This window comes from Ursus maritimus, unplaced genomic scaffold (assembly GCF_017311325.1).
Source record: "Ursus maritimus isolate PB19 unplaced genomic scaffold, ASM1731132v1 scaffold_14, whole genome shotgun sequence".
In the NCBI taxonomy this organism is placed as follows: domain Eukaryota; kingdom Metazoa; phylum Chordata; class Mammalia; order Carnivora; family Ursidae; genus Ursus; species Ursus maritimus.
This window is the reverse complement of record NW_024423786.1, coordinates 12,732,160-12,746,149: the sequence shown is the minus strand read 5'-3', so window position 1 is coordinate 12,746,149 and position 13,990 is coordinate 12,732,160. Positions and strand designations below refer to the sequence as shown.

At 47.9% G+C, this 13,990-nt stretch overlaps 1 protein-coding gene across 1 annotated transcript in view; it reads left to right on the top strand.

Moving 5' to 3' along the window:
- ITPR1 (inositol 1,4,5-trisphosphate receptor type 1) overlaps positions 1–13,990 on the top strand; it is a 322,384-nt gene that overhangs the window by 264,114 nt on the left and 44,280 nt on the right. The window contains exons 51-53 of the mRNA XM_040628531.1: positions 560–664; positions 3,435–3,627; positions 10,150–10,272. Of these exons, the coding sequence (XP_040484465.1) occupies positions 560–664; positions 3,435–3,627; positions 10,150–10,272 (421 nt within the window). The remainder of the gene's footprint in view (positions 1–559; positions 665–3,434; positions 3,628–10,149; positions 10,273–13,990) is intronic.

Here is a 13,990-nt window from a genome sequence, read left to right as displayed (position 1 = left end):
CCCAAGTGGCTGGGCTTTTGAAGATACTTTCTTTTTCTGGAGGTTGATGTGCCTTGAGCTTGCTGGTGTGTGTGGGCAGCCTGCAGCTCTGCTGCAGCCTTGTGCTTCCTGTCCCTTTCACCTCGCCGAGGTGCAGGAATTAGGGATAAAGCAGCAACAATACTGGGCGCGAGGTTGGTATGCCCCGCTACAGCGTGCTGGCTCCCGCCCCTCATCTCTTCCATTGCCCGTGTTTAGCCACTGAGAAGGTTTAGGAACATTCTGAATGGAGACTCCACGGGGCTGTACAGAAAACCCCATCTCCCTCCCACCTGGCTAAAGAAATCGGGGAAAGAGGGACCTCACGTGGGCATGAGCTTTCCAGGCTGTTCTGCGAAGCTCCCAAAATAGCTGCCGTGCAGAGCACACCTTGATGGAATGCAGCAAGCCTCCTGCCACCTTTGCCCTTCAGCTTGCTGCTGGTTGTGATGCATTCGTTATACCCCAGGTTGGAAAGGAGCGTGTACGTGCCTGTCGCAAAGAGACAGTGACTCCCCCATTTTCTGTATCGGTGTTCTAGCTGGCTCGGCATAACAAAGAACTTCAGACCATGCTGAAACCTGGAGGCCAAGTGGATGGGGATGAAGCTCTGGAGTTTTATGCCAAGCACACGGCCCAGATAGAGGTAAAAGCAGCGGGAACTCGGGGCGCGGGCCTGTGGTGAGGGCCTGCCGTGGGTGCTGCCCTGTGCTGGGCTGGCGCTCAGTCATTCAGCTGAGCAACAGCATGGTGGGTATGAATTCCGACAAGGCCGTGAGGCCAAGTAGAAGGTAGTATAAGAAAGTCCAGCAGAGGGACCTGCTGGAGACTGTGACGGTCAGAGGGGCCTGTCCTGAAGAATGACGTCCAAGCACAGACCTTAGGAAAATTCGGACTGAAACAGGCAGCGCCGAGAGGTGGAGCGCTTTGCAGACGTGGGGAGTGACAAGTGGAGGCCCTGAGGAAGGAGGTGCTAGGAGAGGGTCAGGAGCTGGAATTCCGTGAGCAGCAGGGAGGGCAGCACAGGCAGCCCCAGGTGCTACAGAATCCTGTCCGCCATCCTTGCAAGAAATCTGGATTTAGCGGAAGAGCCGTGTGGAACCGCGGGAGAGCTTTACACAGGAGCGGTGCAGTCAGATCTGCATTAAACACACATACACACAGCACACCTTCTTCATCCTCCGCGAGCTAAACGGGACCATCTCCCAGTTAGCAGAGGGCGAGACGCTGAGAGAGGACTCAGAGAGGTGGTGTCGTTGGCCGGGCGAGCAGTGCCAGCACTGGAATCCAGGTCTGGCTGACCCCAGGGCCCATGCGTGCATTTTGTTACCTGCGTTGAGCACAGACCTCCGTCTCCAGGCTCTGGCCAGTGAGGGATGGTGTGCCTTGTTTAGCTGAGGAGGAAGTGCACAAATTGAATATCAGTGTCGGAACAAAGATTGTGAAGGGCTAGCAGACTCCTTCGGACCATATGAAATGTTCCGGACGGAGACTTTTTAGGCATATATTTTTACCTGATGTCTCAAATGTGTCTGGGCTGTCCTAATAAAATGCATCCCCTTACTGATGAGTTGACCGTGGCAGTGCATGTGGGCACAGACCCTTGATTTATTGTTAATGATGAGAAGCTTGGTGGCAGGCTTAGCCTGTCTTATGGGGCCCTTAAAAGACAGGCTTTCGGTGTTTGCAATGTAGGGTGTCAGAGCTCCTTCATCCACTAGAGAGAAGACTGGAACTTGCTCAGGTTAAGAGGTGTGAACAAGGTCACCCAGCCTGTTAGAGGTGGGGAAGGATTGGAATGTGTTCTCCTGACTCCCAGTTATAAGTCTCCTGAAAAGGAGGTGTGGACAGATACTAAATGATGGAGAGACATGGCCGAGCGTGGTGTCCCTAGCTCTCAAATCCTGCCCTTGGCTAACCGCCATTTCTTCCACTTTCCTGAGGGAGGTACCTGTGCAAAGCCCGAGAACATGGGGTTACTCCCCAGGGCTCCCTATAGAGTGCCTTCACTCTCGGGACTCAGGCTGGGCAGCCCTGGAGTCTGGGACTCAGTTCTTGCCAGGAAGCCTCCCCCTTTCCCTCTGGATTCCAGAAGCACATCTCCCATCGTATCCCTTCAGCTTAAGGAGATCCAGGGCCCCCCTTCTGTGCAAAGCAGGCAGGCTCTTGCCAGCAGGAGACTGCGGAGTTGGTCCCTGCACCTGTCTGTACAGCAGTGTCACCTGGGAGGAAGCTGATTCATGTGCAGGCTCCAGTCACCAACCCCCACACCACAACCCCAATTAAATGAGGTGGACTGAAGGACCAGAATCAGTATGACAGCGAAGCTTCCTGTAACCGAATCTCTAGCTAGATTTGGGAACCACTGGTCTCCCAGAATGTAGAGACGCAGGGCTATGGGAACCTGTCACACAGCTGAGAGAGCTTCCCACTACAACTTGACCGGAGTCACCTCTCTTGCTGTGTCAGGGAACAAAAGTGTTGAGAGAGTGAGAACCAGATCTTCTTGAAGAAGGCGTAGGCCCTGGGCCTCACCTGACTTCTCCAGCCTCTGGGGAGGAAGAAGAAAGAGAGGTCATGCCCCTGCTGTACTGCGACCTGCACTCCTTTTGAAATCCCTACGCCCCAGGATGGTGACTAAGTACAGTGTCCGAGAACTTGCACAGTCCTTCCCAGACTGCCTCCTGTCCGGAGATGGAGCCACTCTAGGAAGAGTGCGGAGAAAACCTGTGAGGTGTCCACTCCGGGGCCCAACAGAGCTGCTTCAGAGAGCTCTGAACTCTCCACCGGGGTTGAACGGCCAGACTAGTCCACGCTCTGTACATTTTAGATGTCACGACACATAACAGATAGGAGCACAATGCAACTGGATAAAACAAAGGTCTCTTTTTAAAGTTCCTATTTAGGGAAAACCAACAACAACTAATTTTGCTACCAGAGAGGTTTAGGCGAGGTGCATACCCCAAGCTGGTAGTCGTGAGCCACTTGTGGCTGTTTCAGTTAAGGTGAAATATTCAGTGGGTCAGTTGCACTAGCCACGTGGGGCAGACCCTCAGATACAGAAGCATTTCTTCATTACAGAAAGTTCTGTTGGACAGCCCTAGCCCCCTCATCTGGATATGTGCACAAAACACAGTTTAAATTGTGGAGACAAAAGTTAGTCACAGTAAAATTAATGGGTCTCAGGTTAAAACAAAATAAAACAAAACAACCAAGTCTTAGACCCTTGCCCAAACTGTTTTTTAATACAAATGTAAGAGACGCGGCCCAGTCTGGGGGTTATAAGATCTGAGAAGACACAAGAACAGGTTTGTATAATACTCAGTCGTGAACACTGAGCCCATGACCTTAGAGAAGAGCCTTAGTGAAAGGTTTTTGAAAATGACTGTGTAAGCTCCTCCATTTTCTCACCCTAGATTGTCAGATTAGACCGAACCATGGAACAGATTGTGTTCCCTGTGCCCAGCATATGTGAATTCCTAACCAAGGAGTCGAAACTGCGAATATACTACACTACAGAGAGGGACGAGCAAGGCAGCAAGATCAATGACTTCTTCCTGCGGTCCGAGGACCTCTTCAATGAAATGAACTGGCAGAAGAAACTGAGAGGTGGGTCAGCGATGCGCCCCGGCACGGCAGGGCCATGCGGTCCTGGGCTCTCACGAGCCTGGGCTGGGTGGTGCAGGGCGTGTCTCCAAGCAGGAGCAGAGCTCGTTTAATGGATGGCACTTTCTACCTCTGAGCACCGGGCAGACCTAGACACCTGTGTAGCTGAGAAACAGGCTCTAGCCTCAGAGAGGCACCTGCCCAGAAAAGTCTCCCTTCGTGCCCGATTGGATTGGATTGGATTGGATGGAGAGCTCTACAGAAGATATTCAGAATGTCCTGTTTTGGTATCTTGATGTAGGAAACAAAAGGAAGGGAGAAAGGGCCGGGCTTTGAGTTCACAGGATGGTACACTTGACCAGGAAATTGAGCCAGCTTGACAGCTCATTTTCTAGCTCACCTGCTCTGAAGACACCGGTCTCTCCCTTTTATACAGGGTAGTTCGGGTTTCACACTCTAGTATTTTATAGGCGGTGGAATCATTTGCCACATAAGACGCATCATTGCTCACCAGCGAGTCCCATTGCGATGCCAGGCCAGTCGGGTTGAAATTACTCGTCTAAAACACTTTTATAGGGCTGTCCCAGAGGGCTTCCCAGCTCCTGGTTTTCATTAGGATTTTAATGGGATCCTTCAGTACTGACAGTACACTCCGCACCAGCTGTTGTGACCAACTTAGAAAGGATCATGCTTTATTTCTGTTAGTCAGGAGCTGGGTTTTTTCTTTGAAACCCTGGATTCCAGCTACAGTTGTGATCTTTTGGGCTCTTACTGCAGGGCAGGGCTGCGGGAGGGGAAGCTGTGTTGGAGATCACTTTCTGGGAGCTTCTGTCCTCTTCCTGCCTCCCACCACCCCGAGGCAGAACGGACCAGCCTTCTTCAGTGCACGCTTCTTCCACCTCACCACTGTTCTCCCTGCCTCCCTGCCCCCTAGGTTTGGCTAGTGGTGAAGAGGGTTGTTGCGTGCACATTGGTCAGGGACCCTGTTCTTAGCACACCCCACCCCACAACACTCTTGCTCATCTCTAAGGGCTACCTCGTCATCCAGCACTTTAAAACCTTGGACGTTTTTGGGGCGCCTGGGTGGCTCAGTCAGTTAAGTGTCTGCCCTCGGCTCAGGTCGTGATCCTGGAGTCCTAGATCGAGTCCCACATTGGGCCCGCTGCTCAGCAGAGAGCCTGCTTCTCCCTCTGCCTGCCGCTCCCCTTGCTTGTGTGCTCTCTCTTTCTCTTTCTCTGACAAATAAATAAAATCTTTAAAATATCAGATGTTTCCTGGGGGACACCCGGCTGCCTCAATAGGTAGATCATATGACTTGATCTCGGGGTCGTGAGTTCAAGCCCCATGTTGAGTGTAGAGTTCACTTAAAAACAAAATCATGGAAAGAAAAAAAAATGTTTCTGGGGCCCAAACCCACTCCTCCCCCAGCCAGGTGTCTGAAGGAGGGAGGGCCAGGAGACCTTGAGCAGAACAGCTTGCATGGCCTCCTTGGTGGGGGTCCCGGAGATTTAGGGTGCACTTCCAGCCCATACAGTGTGTCCTTGTAGCCTGCTGTGGACTTCATGCAGGCTTCTCCGGCTCAAGAGAGTGTCCTTGAACATCTGCACTGCACAACGCTCAGCTGAACAGAGGAAGAAAAAATACCAAAAATAAGGTGGACGTAGACCGCATGCATTTAGGACTCTTGTACCTTCAGCTGTCGGGTTTGCTGGGGTCGCCTGTGGTGCCAGCTCCAAGGGATAATCCTGAGGTCACGCATCCAGGCCTCCGCAGGAGTGACTACAACCGTGATTTTCCTCTTGGCAGTGCGGGGGTCTACTGAGACTGGTCAGATACATTCGTTCTCACGATTCTGAGAGCCTATAAAAAATAGATAAATATAGTGTAGGCTCTCCGAGAGGCTTACGAACCGAGAGGAGGGTTCACCTCTTCTGCCGAGGTGAGATAGCTCGTAATCTCGCTTTCTGACCCGTCGTCTTCAGCCGGGCCCGGTGGGAAGACCTCAGCTCCAAGAGGTGGGGGATCTCACTCCCAGTCCACTTCTGCCACCACGGGCTGTGTGGCTCTGAGCAGATGACCGCACTGCTCCCAGACCCTCACCTAGAAAGCGGGGGATTACGATTGATTGCGGAGCGGCCGTGTCGTCCGTCATTCCAAGGTTTGTGTTGCATGGTAGCTAATGCCTTCTCTTATTTAGTCTGCCTTTGTTTCAGAAACAGCTTTTGTTTCAGTAACGCTTGAACACAGCTATAGTTGTCAACGGAAAGATTTTAATTGGCTTCAAAGCTATCTGCTGGTAAGAGAGAAATTGAAAACAGTAACTGAATTAAACATGATATGCATATTTAGGGAGGGGAGAAATGTACTCATTAGACGTGCAATTAAAATGAAATATGTGTTTCCCTCTAAGTAGTTTATTTCTTTTCTAATAAATCTGTAGGGGAAAACATTTTTCTGCTGTGTCCATGAGGCTGCTTTCCCCCTTCCCGAAAGTATCCTAGTATCACCCGTGCTTTGGTACAGCTGTAGCCAGGGCTCAGCTATAAAGCCACGTCTGACCAAGGCTGATGTCACTTAGTAATTGCTTCTGCAGATATTAGGATAGTCAGTTCCTGTGCTCTCCCGAAGCCGTCTTCCCTGCTTCTCTCACAGAACGCACACATGCACGCACGTGCACACACACAACACATGCACGCACAGGCACACCCCCTTCAGTGCGCTCACATCCTCTCTCACCCATGCCTCTCTGACCCCTTCTCCTGAAGTTCCCAGCCCCAGTGAAGTGAAAACTCTGGGCTAAGAAAATGAGAAGATGGTGAAAGAGGAAACTGAGACAGAGCTGCGTATGCTGACCTTTTCCTGCTTGGGGTTTTCCCTCATGGTTTCACACCCATCCACATAGAGCTGGGGAATTCTGTATTTTATATACATAGAGTCCAGGTCCCCCAGCAAGGCCCAGTTCCCTCAGAAGAACAGACACTAAGGCTAGGAAAGAGGGTTACCAAGTGGTGCTCTGGGGCGTAGGTCATGAGACTGACCTGCCTCGCTGACCTGTCTTTTTGCCGTGATGTAGCAGGTGTATTGATCCAGCCAACTTGTACCCCTAATAAGTAGAAAACCTGCTACAAAGCACAGGGGGGTTCACCAGTGCGTAAGCTACGATTCCTGCCTGTGTGAACCTCCCATCTGATGGGAGCAGGCAACACGGGCATGTTTTTAAGTGTTGTAACTGAGGAGACTGGTGGTGAGCAGGGCTGTCGTTAAGCAGTGACACGCTGCGGAAGTGTGGCAAAGACAGGCTTCTGAGAAAAGGTGGCGTCTGAACAGCATCTGGAAGGAGAGACAGGACTTGGATAAACATAGGCCTGAGAATTTGGGGACAGAGAAGGTGTATTCATTTCCTATTGCTACGCTAACAAGTGACCACAAACTTGGGGGCTTACAGCAGCATACGTCGGTATCTTAGAGTTCTGGAGGCCAGAAATGTACGAAGGTTCTCCCTGGGCTAAAATCAAGGTGTTGGCGGGACTGCCTGCCTTCTGGAGGCTCTAGTTCTGTTCTCCAGCTTCTAGGGGCTTCCTGTACTCGTTGGCTCTTGGCTTCTTCCTCCCATCTGCAAAGCCAGCCATGGCAAGGAGAGCCTTTCTCACACTGCATGAGTCTGCCCCTGACACTCGCACACCCTTCCTTCACTTTTAAGGGTGTTTGTGATTATGTTGGGCCCACTGGATAATTCAGGATAATTTGCCCATCTCCACATCCTTAACTTTATCACATCTGTGAAGTCCCTTTTCCCATGAAAGGTAACATATTCATTGATTCCGAAAATTAGGAGATGGACATCTTTGGGGGGTATTACTCTTTTCCCATCACACAGGGTATGTTAGTTGTGTTATATTGCTGTGTAATAAATGACCTCAAAACTTAGTGGCTTCGAACAGTAAATTTTTATGTCCTCACGGTTTCTCAGGGCCCAGAGTTTGGGAGTGGCTTAGCTAGGGGGTTCTGACTTAGGGTTTTTCGTGAGGTTGCTGTCAAGTTGGCAGCCAGGGCCTCCTCGTCTGAAGGCTGGGTGGGCCCAGAGGATCCACTTCTCTGCTCACTCACGTGGCTGCTGGTAGGAGGCCTCACTTCTTCTCCCTATGGGGCCCTCTGTAGGGCTGCTTGAGTTCCACACAACATGGCGGGCAGTTTCCTCAGAGCAGATGACTGAGGAGAGCGTGAGCATGCACGTGCAAGGAGGAAGCTGCAGTGCCTTTTATGACCGAATGTCAGGAAGCACGCCCGTCACTTCTGTATTCTCCCAGAAGCAGTAACTAAGTCCAGCTCACACCCAAGGGAAGGGGGATTGAGCTGTGCCCCTCGAAGAGGAGAGCATCAAAGACTTTGTGGACATATTTTTAAAACGCCATGGGGACAGTGCACAGAGGCTGGAGGTGCAGCGGATGTTCAGGGGGCCACCACGGACTGCGATGTAAAGGTGGCCTGTCTGGGGAAGGGAAGTGGGAGAAGAGTCTGGAAAGTTAGATGGGGACACGGAAAATAAAAGACAATGCGTGTCACGGTTGGTCTTTAAGTATCTTTTTGCACATGGATAGATACCCACTTGATTTGAAGGACTGAGTATTTGTTCATCATATTTAGAGTGACACAAGTATGTTAGCTCTGTAAATACATGATTTATTTGTGAACTCTATGCCATACTTGAGGGCCATTTATTATAATTATATAAGCATCCTACAGTGGCTACTCTTATATTTGATATTGAGAACTCCCTTGAAGAGAATTTTGGCTTACATAGACCATCACTGAGCTTTGCCATTTCCTGTTTTTCTTTTACCTCATAGGAGCTTTTTATACTTATGCTGATGTAGGGAGGATATTATAAATTCCTATGGACCCACCACTCAGCTTCAATCATTACCAACCCTTTGCCATTCTTACAACCTGTCTCTTCTGGAGTTTCCATATCCAGATCAGAAATGGGCTTCAGTCCCAAAAGAAACACCAGTAGCTATTGTTTCCAGAGCAGATGATTTCACATCTTAAATTTGTTTCGGCAACTAACTTTAAAGAAAAAGTTAATTGTTACTGGAGGTTGACTAAGTCCTGGTAGGTTCCTCCACTGAATGGTGACATGAGCACTTACCTTTATCCTTGTCTGACTCTAGAGGATCACTGACCTGGGCGATGAGATCTCCTCCACATCTTCATCCCCTGCTGGGCCTCAGTTTCCCTCATTTATAAAATGAGATTTTAAATTAGATGGTGCTTGTAGCTCTAAAACTCTAGACTTTAGAAACATTTCCCGTTTCCAAGTGCAAACATGAAATGAGCAATTATTAAATTACCCAGGGCTCCGTTTAATTGTGGCATAACTTTACTTTGGAGAGAAGCTTTCAAAGATTTGGCCGCTGCTCTAGGCATCATTATAGGGCCATTGAATTTGTCGTTGGCTGGTGTCCTAAAGTTAAATGATGACTTCATTGGGAAAAAGAAACACGCTATAGAGACCCATTCTCCCATACTCCATACTTCTTTGGAGGGAGATAATGTTGAATGAGTCTATCTTTTGGAAACTCTGCTTCTGGCATGGAGATTGAAATTATTCCTACCACATCTACTTTTGAGCATCATCCCAAGTCTAAGGCACCACTGGAGAAAACTTCAGGGGGAAAGGAAGCACCACCACACATGGTGTGGCCAGTGGCTGCTTGTTCTAACCCTGAACTTGCCTGGCCCGCGTGGTATGGCCTCTAGGCGACTACAGAATCAGATGGCAGCAATATGCAAAGTGTCTCTCACCCCTTAGTGACGGCTTTGGTACCACATCCTTTCTCTACTGTAGCCTTTGGGAATGGGAACTCTCCTGCCGGCTACCCCGTCAGCAACTCCCTCCTGCAGGTCCCCTGTGCCCAGCGTGATCATCAGACTTCCGGAAAATGGAAAATGGTTCAATGTCAGGAAAGGAATCGTCATCTAGCTTTTAGGCACCAGTGAGTTAGTGGAGGATTTTGAGCAAAGAAGGAGGGCGAAAATGGTCGTCTCCCAGACTACCCTACTGGGCCAACTCTGAATGCTGTGTGTCCCTCCAACTGGAGCCCTGCAGTTCTAAAAGGCTGATTAAGTCCTTGGGTTTCTCTGGGCATTTCCTTTGGTCCCAGAGCCCTGGAAGGACTGAGGACTCAGCACATGAACTCTGGACAACCCCAGATTCCATAACTGGTGGTGTTGACTGGGGCACGCAGGGTTTTTAGATGTTCCAGCTTTTCTCCTTTTCTTCTCTCCCTTGTCCCCAAATACATCTTCTGTTACAGTAAGTACTCCAAACAGAAATAAACCAATCTGATGTCGTTATGAGCCTATGAGTCAACCTCAAAACAAATGATCATTTTTTACTGTCGTGGTAGAAACTGGGAACAAAAGTGGGCTTGTTGGGCAGAATGGGAGGAAGGGCCCAGTGGGATTGCCAGCGCTCTGACTTGCGGCTTCAAACCTTACGTGGCCTGCTCTTTGTTTTCACAGCCCAGCCCGTTCTGTACTGGTGTGCCCGCAACATGTCTTTCTGGAGCAGCATTTCGTTTAACCTGGCTGTCCTGATGAATCTGCTTGTGGCGTTTTTCTACCCATTTAAAGGAGTCCGAGGAGGTACCCGTATTTTTAATTTCAAGGCAACTGTGAGAAGCAGCAGGACGGTTATGACTTGCATCTTAAATGTGATCCCTGGAAGTGTTGGTGCAATATTATGGGGTCCTCCTTACCCGTTTTCAGACAAGATGACATTGCAGGTCGCACCACAGACCTCGTTTTAAATCTCACTTAAAAGAATGTAATTTTGTGTCCACATTTATCTACCAGGAAAGAAAGAGAAGAAGCTGTACACTCCGAAACCTGTAAGAAATGGTCTCAATCGGCCTCCTTGTTTTAGATATTGGGAAACATTGTCTCAGAGAAGTTGAGAGATGGGGCCAGACTTTCACAGCCAGGTAGTGGCAGAGCTCCCCCTAGAACATAGATATTCTCATGCTCAGTCCACTCGATTATTTTCCCCATACCATACTTACAGCATTAATTTCAGAGTGAAGAATTTTTTAAGACGTATCTGGATTTTTTTTTTTTTTTTTTTTGGCAAGGGGCTCAGGGAGGCAGGACTTGGGTGACTGAAGACTGCACCCCCTTGGGTGTTTAGTCTATTCAGAGCCACGTGCCACTACTCACGCAATAAAACACGATGTCCGTGGTGTTTATGGATACCCCTCCACCCCCACCTCTCCTCCAGCCACCTGCCATGTGCACTCTGCACATGTCGCTGAGAAGAGGCAAACAATTCAGAAGGGGCGTCTTTGTGTTTGCGGCTCTTCCGTTTGCTTAACAGCATTCTAGAGGCAGGCACACTCGTGGGGCTCTGGGGGCCGGCAGAAGCCCCTCTGTTGTGACACGTCCACGGCCCCTTCTCTGACACCCTGGATAGCCTTTTCGGAGGCCTTCTCAGCTACATTTTTCATCTGAGCTGTTTGACAGGTCATCTCACACACGTATGTCACAACCTACCAGTAGCCACCTTTTGTGACACATTTGGAATAAAGAGCCCAAAAGTAAGACACGAAAACAGCCCAGGAGTTCCAGGCTTAGCTCTTGAGCCTAATAATGCAGATGTGTATACGTAACGACACAGCATGTCTAGACGTAAAGTCTACTTGGGGTCCATTCTGGAAGTGATGACTTATCCTGTGCTGCTCGGGTATCCAACATACCCGTTCGAGCAGTTAGCGTTTCTGTTTAGCTTTCAGATGCACTGAAAGCTTTGTTTGAGGGATTTTTTCCCCCCAAAAGCAACACCTAAACACAAGTCTGGGGGTATTTTCCTTTTTAATGCCATGTTAGGAATCATACGTGCGCCTGTGTGAAGAGATTCTGCAGGTCCACGGGGCTGCAAGGTTTTCATCAAGGGGGCCTGTGCCCAGCCAGGCTGCCAGTCAGCAGAGGTGCCGGTGTGAAGTGGTCCGTCGGAGTGGCAGAGCCCAGCCCTCTTTTCATCTCGGGGAAGTCCTTGTGCTCATCATAACTGATTCTTCAACCATTATTTTGGATGTGTTTTCCTTTATCCCCCGCTTCTTTAAAAATAGTTAAAATCAGTTTTGTTACGCACTTTGGCCATTTTCTCACAGGTCACCTGTGGCCACGTTGGGGCCCATGTCAGAGGAAAGGTGGTTGACAGCTCCCCTCCCCTGCAGCGATCAGCCTCATCCAGTGAATCCCGAGACTCGCAGCACCCAGACTCAGTGGGCCTGGCTCTGCCACACATTCCTCACATGACTCTGGGCAGGCAGCTGCAATTAGTCAGAGGTGCTTAAATTAACCCAGCAGTTGTAAAACCTTGATGTGGATTTGGAAATCCCTGTATAGTTAGGGAAGAATAGTGGTTGACCCAGTCAGAGTTCTCTGGGGCATCCTGTTTCTGGCCATACAAGTTCAAGACCCACTGATGAGATGATTGTTAAAGGTCCACCAACTTTTTTTTGGTGTTGGGTTCTCAGTGTGGCATCGACTCTAGCTGATTTGGAGGAGTCCAGGCGCCCTGTTCTGGCAGTGTGGGCTATGGTACTTCATGTGGACGGACTAAATGGAAAGCATCATTAGATTGCCCGGGAGGGAAGGAGATTGATCTGACATCAGGAAGCCTTTCCGTTACACAGTGACCACGCTCACCTCAAACACATCGGTCCACTCTCAGAGGGATTTATTTTTCCTCCTGTAAGATATGTGGGGACAATCTTCTGTACTGACTACGAACCATCATCAGGAGGAGGGCTGCATTAGCCCTGCCTTGAAATAAGATCTGGTTGGTTACCTGAAAGTATTTCTTTGAGATCAGTATTTGTTCATGTTTGACTCTAAAACCAGGATTTCCAGAATGTCCCGGTTGAATGTCCCCCTGTTAATGAGTGCTAATGTGGCTCTGTGGCATCGTAGGCCTGTGGCTGCCCAGAATACTGGTGGCCTTAAAAGCTCCTTTTCAAAAGTATCATTTTCCCCCTTTATTTAAGAACTGATGAGTCACACAGGCTTTGAAAGCATGAAACCTGGGCACATTCAGATTTTTTACTGAATTTGTGACCATGCTATAATGATTAAAGCAAATATAGTACTCCTTTTAAAACATGATCATTTTTGAAATTTTCAAATATACAAGTAATAAGTTAATACACCGCCATGTATCTATTAGCCCAGCTTTAACAACTACCAACATTTTGTCAATCTTGTTTCATCTATTCTCCTACTGTATTTTCTGAAAGATTTTAAATAAGTCTAGACATCTTGTTGTTTTGCCCATAAATATTTCAGTGTGCATCTCTAACTTCTAAGAATATTTCAAAATATGTATAATTACCATAACATTATCATATCTAACAGAACTAACAGCAAATCATGTAATAGCTTGTCCATATTCATGTTTCTCCAATTGTCTTAAAGATGTCTCTCTATAATTGGTTTTTTTTAAAATCTAGCATTATTTTTTTTTTTAACACTGCTTTTATAGTGGGGAGACAACAGGTTTTTTATTTCGGCCCTTTCAGGATTTGGGTACGTCCACTGTACTGGTCCCATTTATTATACTGGGATCTCGAGGCAGTTTAAGATGGTGATTAAACACTTAAGAAAATGAAAAGCAAGACACAGACTGGGAGAAAATATTTACAAAACATATATCTGACAAAAGGCTTATATCCTGAATACATAAAGAACTCTTACAATTCAATAATAAAAAGACAACTCGATTAAAACAGTGGGCAAAAGATGTGATCAGATATTTCACAAGAGGTTGGCCAATAAGCACATAAAAAGATATTCAACATCAGTAGTTACCAGAGAAATGCGAATGAAAACGAGAATGGCATACCACGAGAAACCTACAAGAATGGCTAAAATTGAAAACGCTGAAAAAGTAAATAAAAATGAGCAAATAATAAATAAATAAATAAAAAGAAAATACTCACTATACCAAGTATTGGTGATGGTGTGGAGCAAGTTCGACTTGCCCATGTACAACTGAACAGCGGAGTCACTCTGGAAGGTGGTATGGTTGTGTTGTAGAAAGTTAAACATATACTTAAGATCCAGAAATCCTATTTCCATGTATTTGTCCAAGGCAAATGAAAACATACACGCATTCCAAGATTCGTACTTGAATGTTCCCAGGGACGTTTATAATAACTGCAAACTGGGAACAACCCAAGTACCCATTAATTGCTGAGTGGATAAGTAAATTCTAGTATATCCATATTATGGAATATTACTCAGCAGTAGAAAGGACAGAATATTAATACACAAGATAACTTGACTGAATCTTAAAACTTTGCTAAGT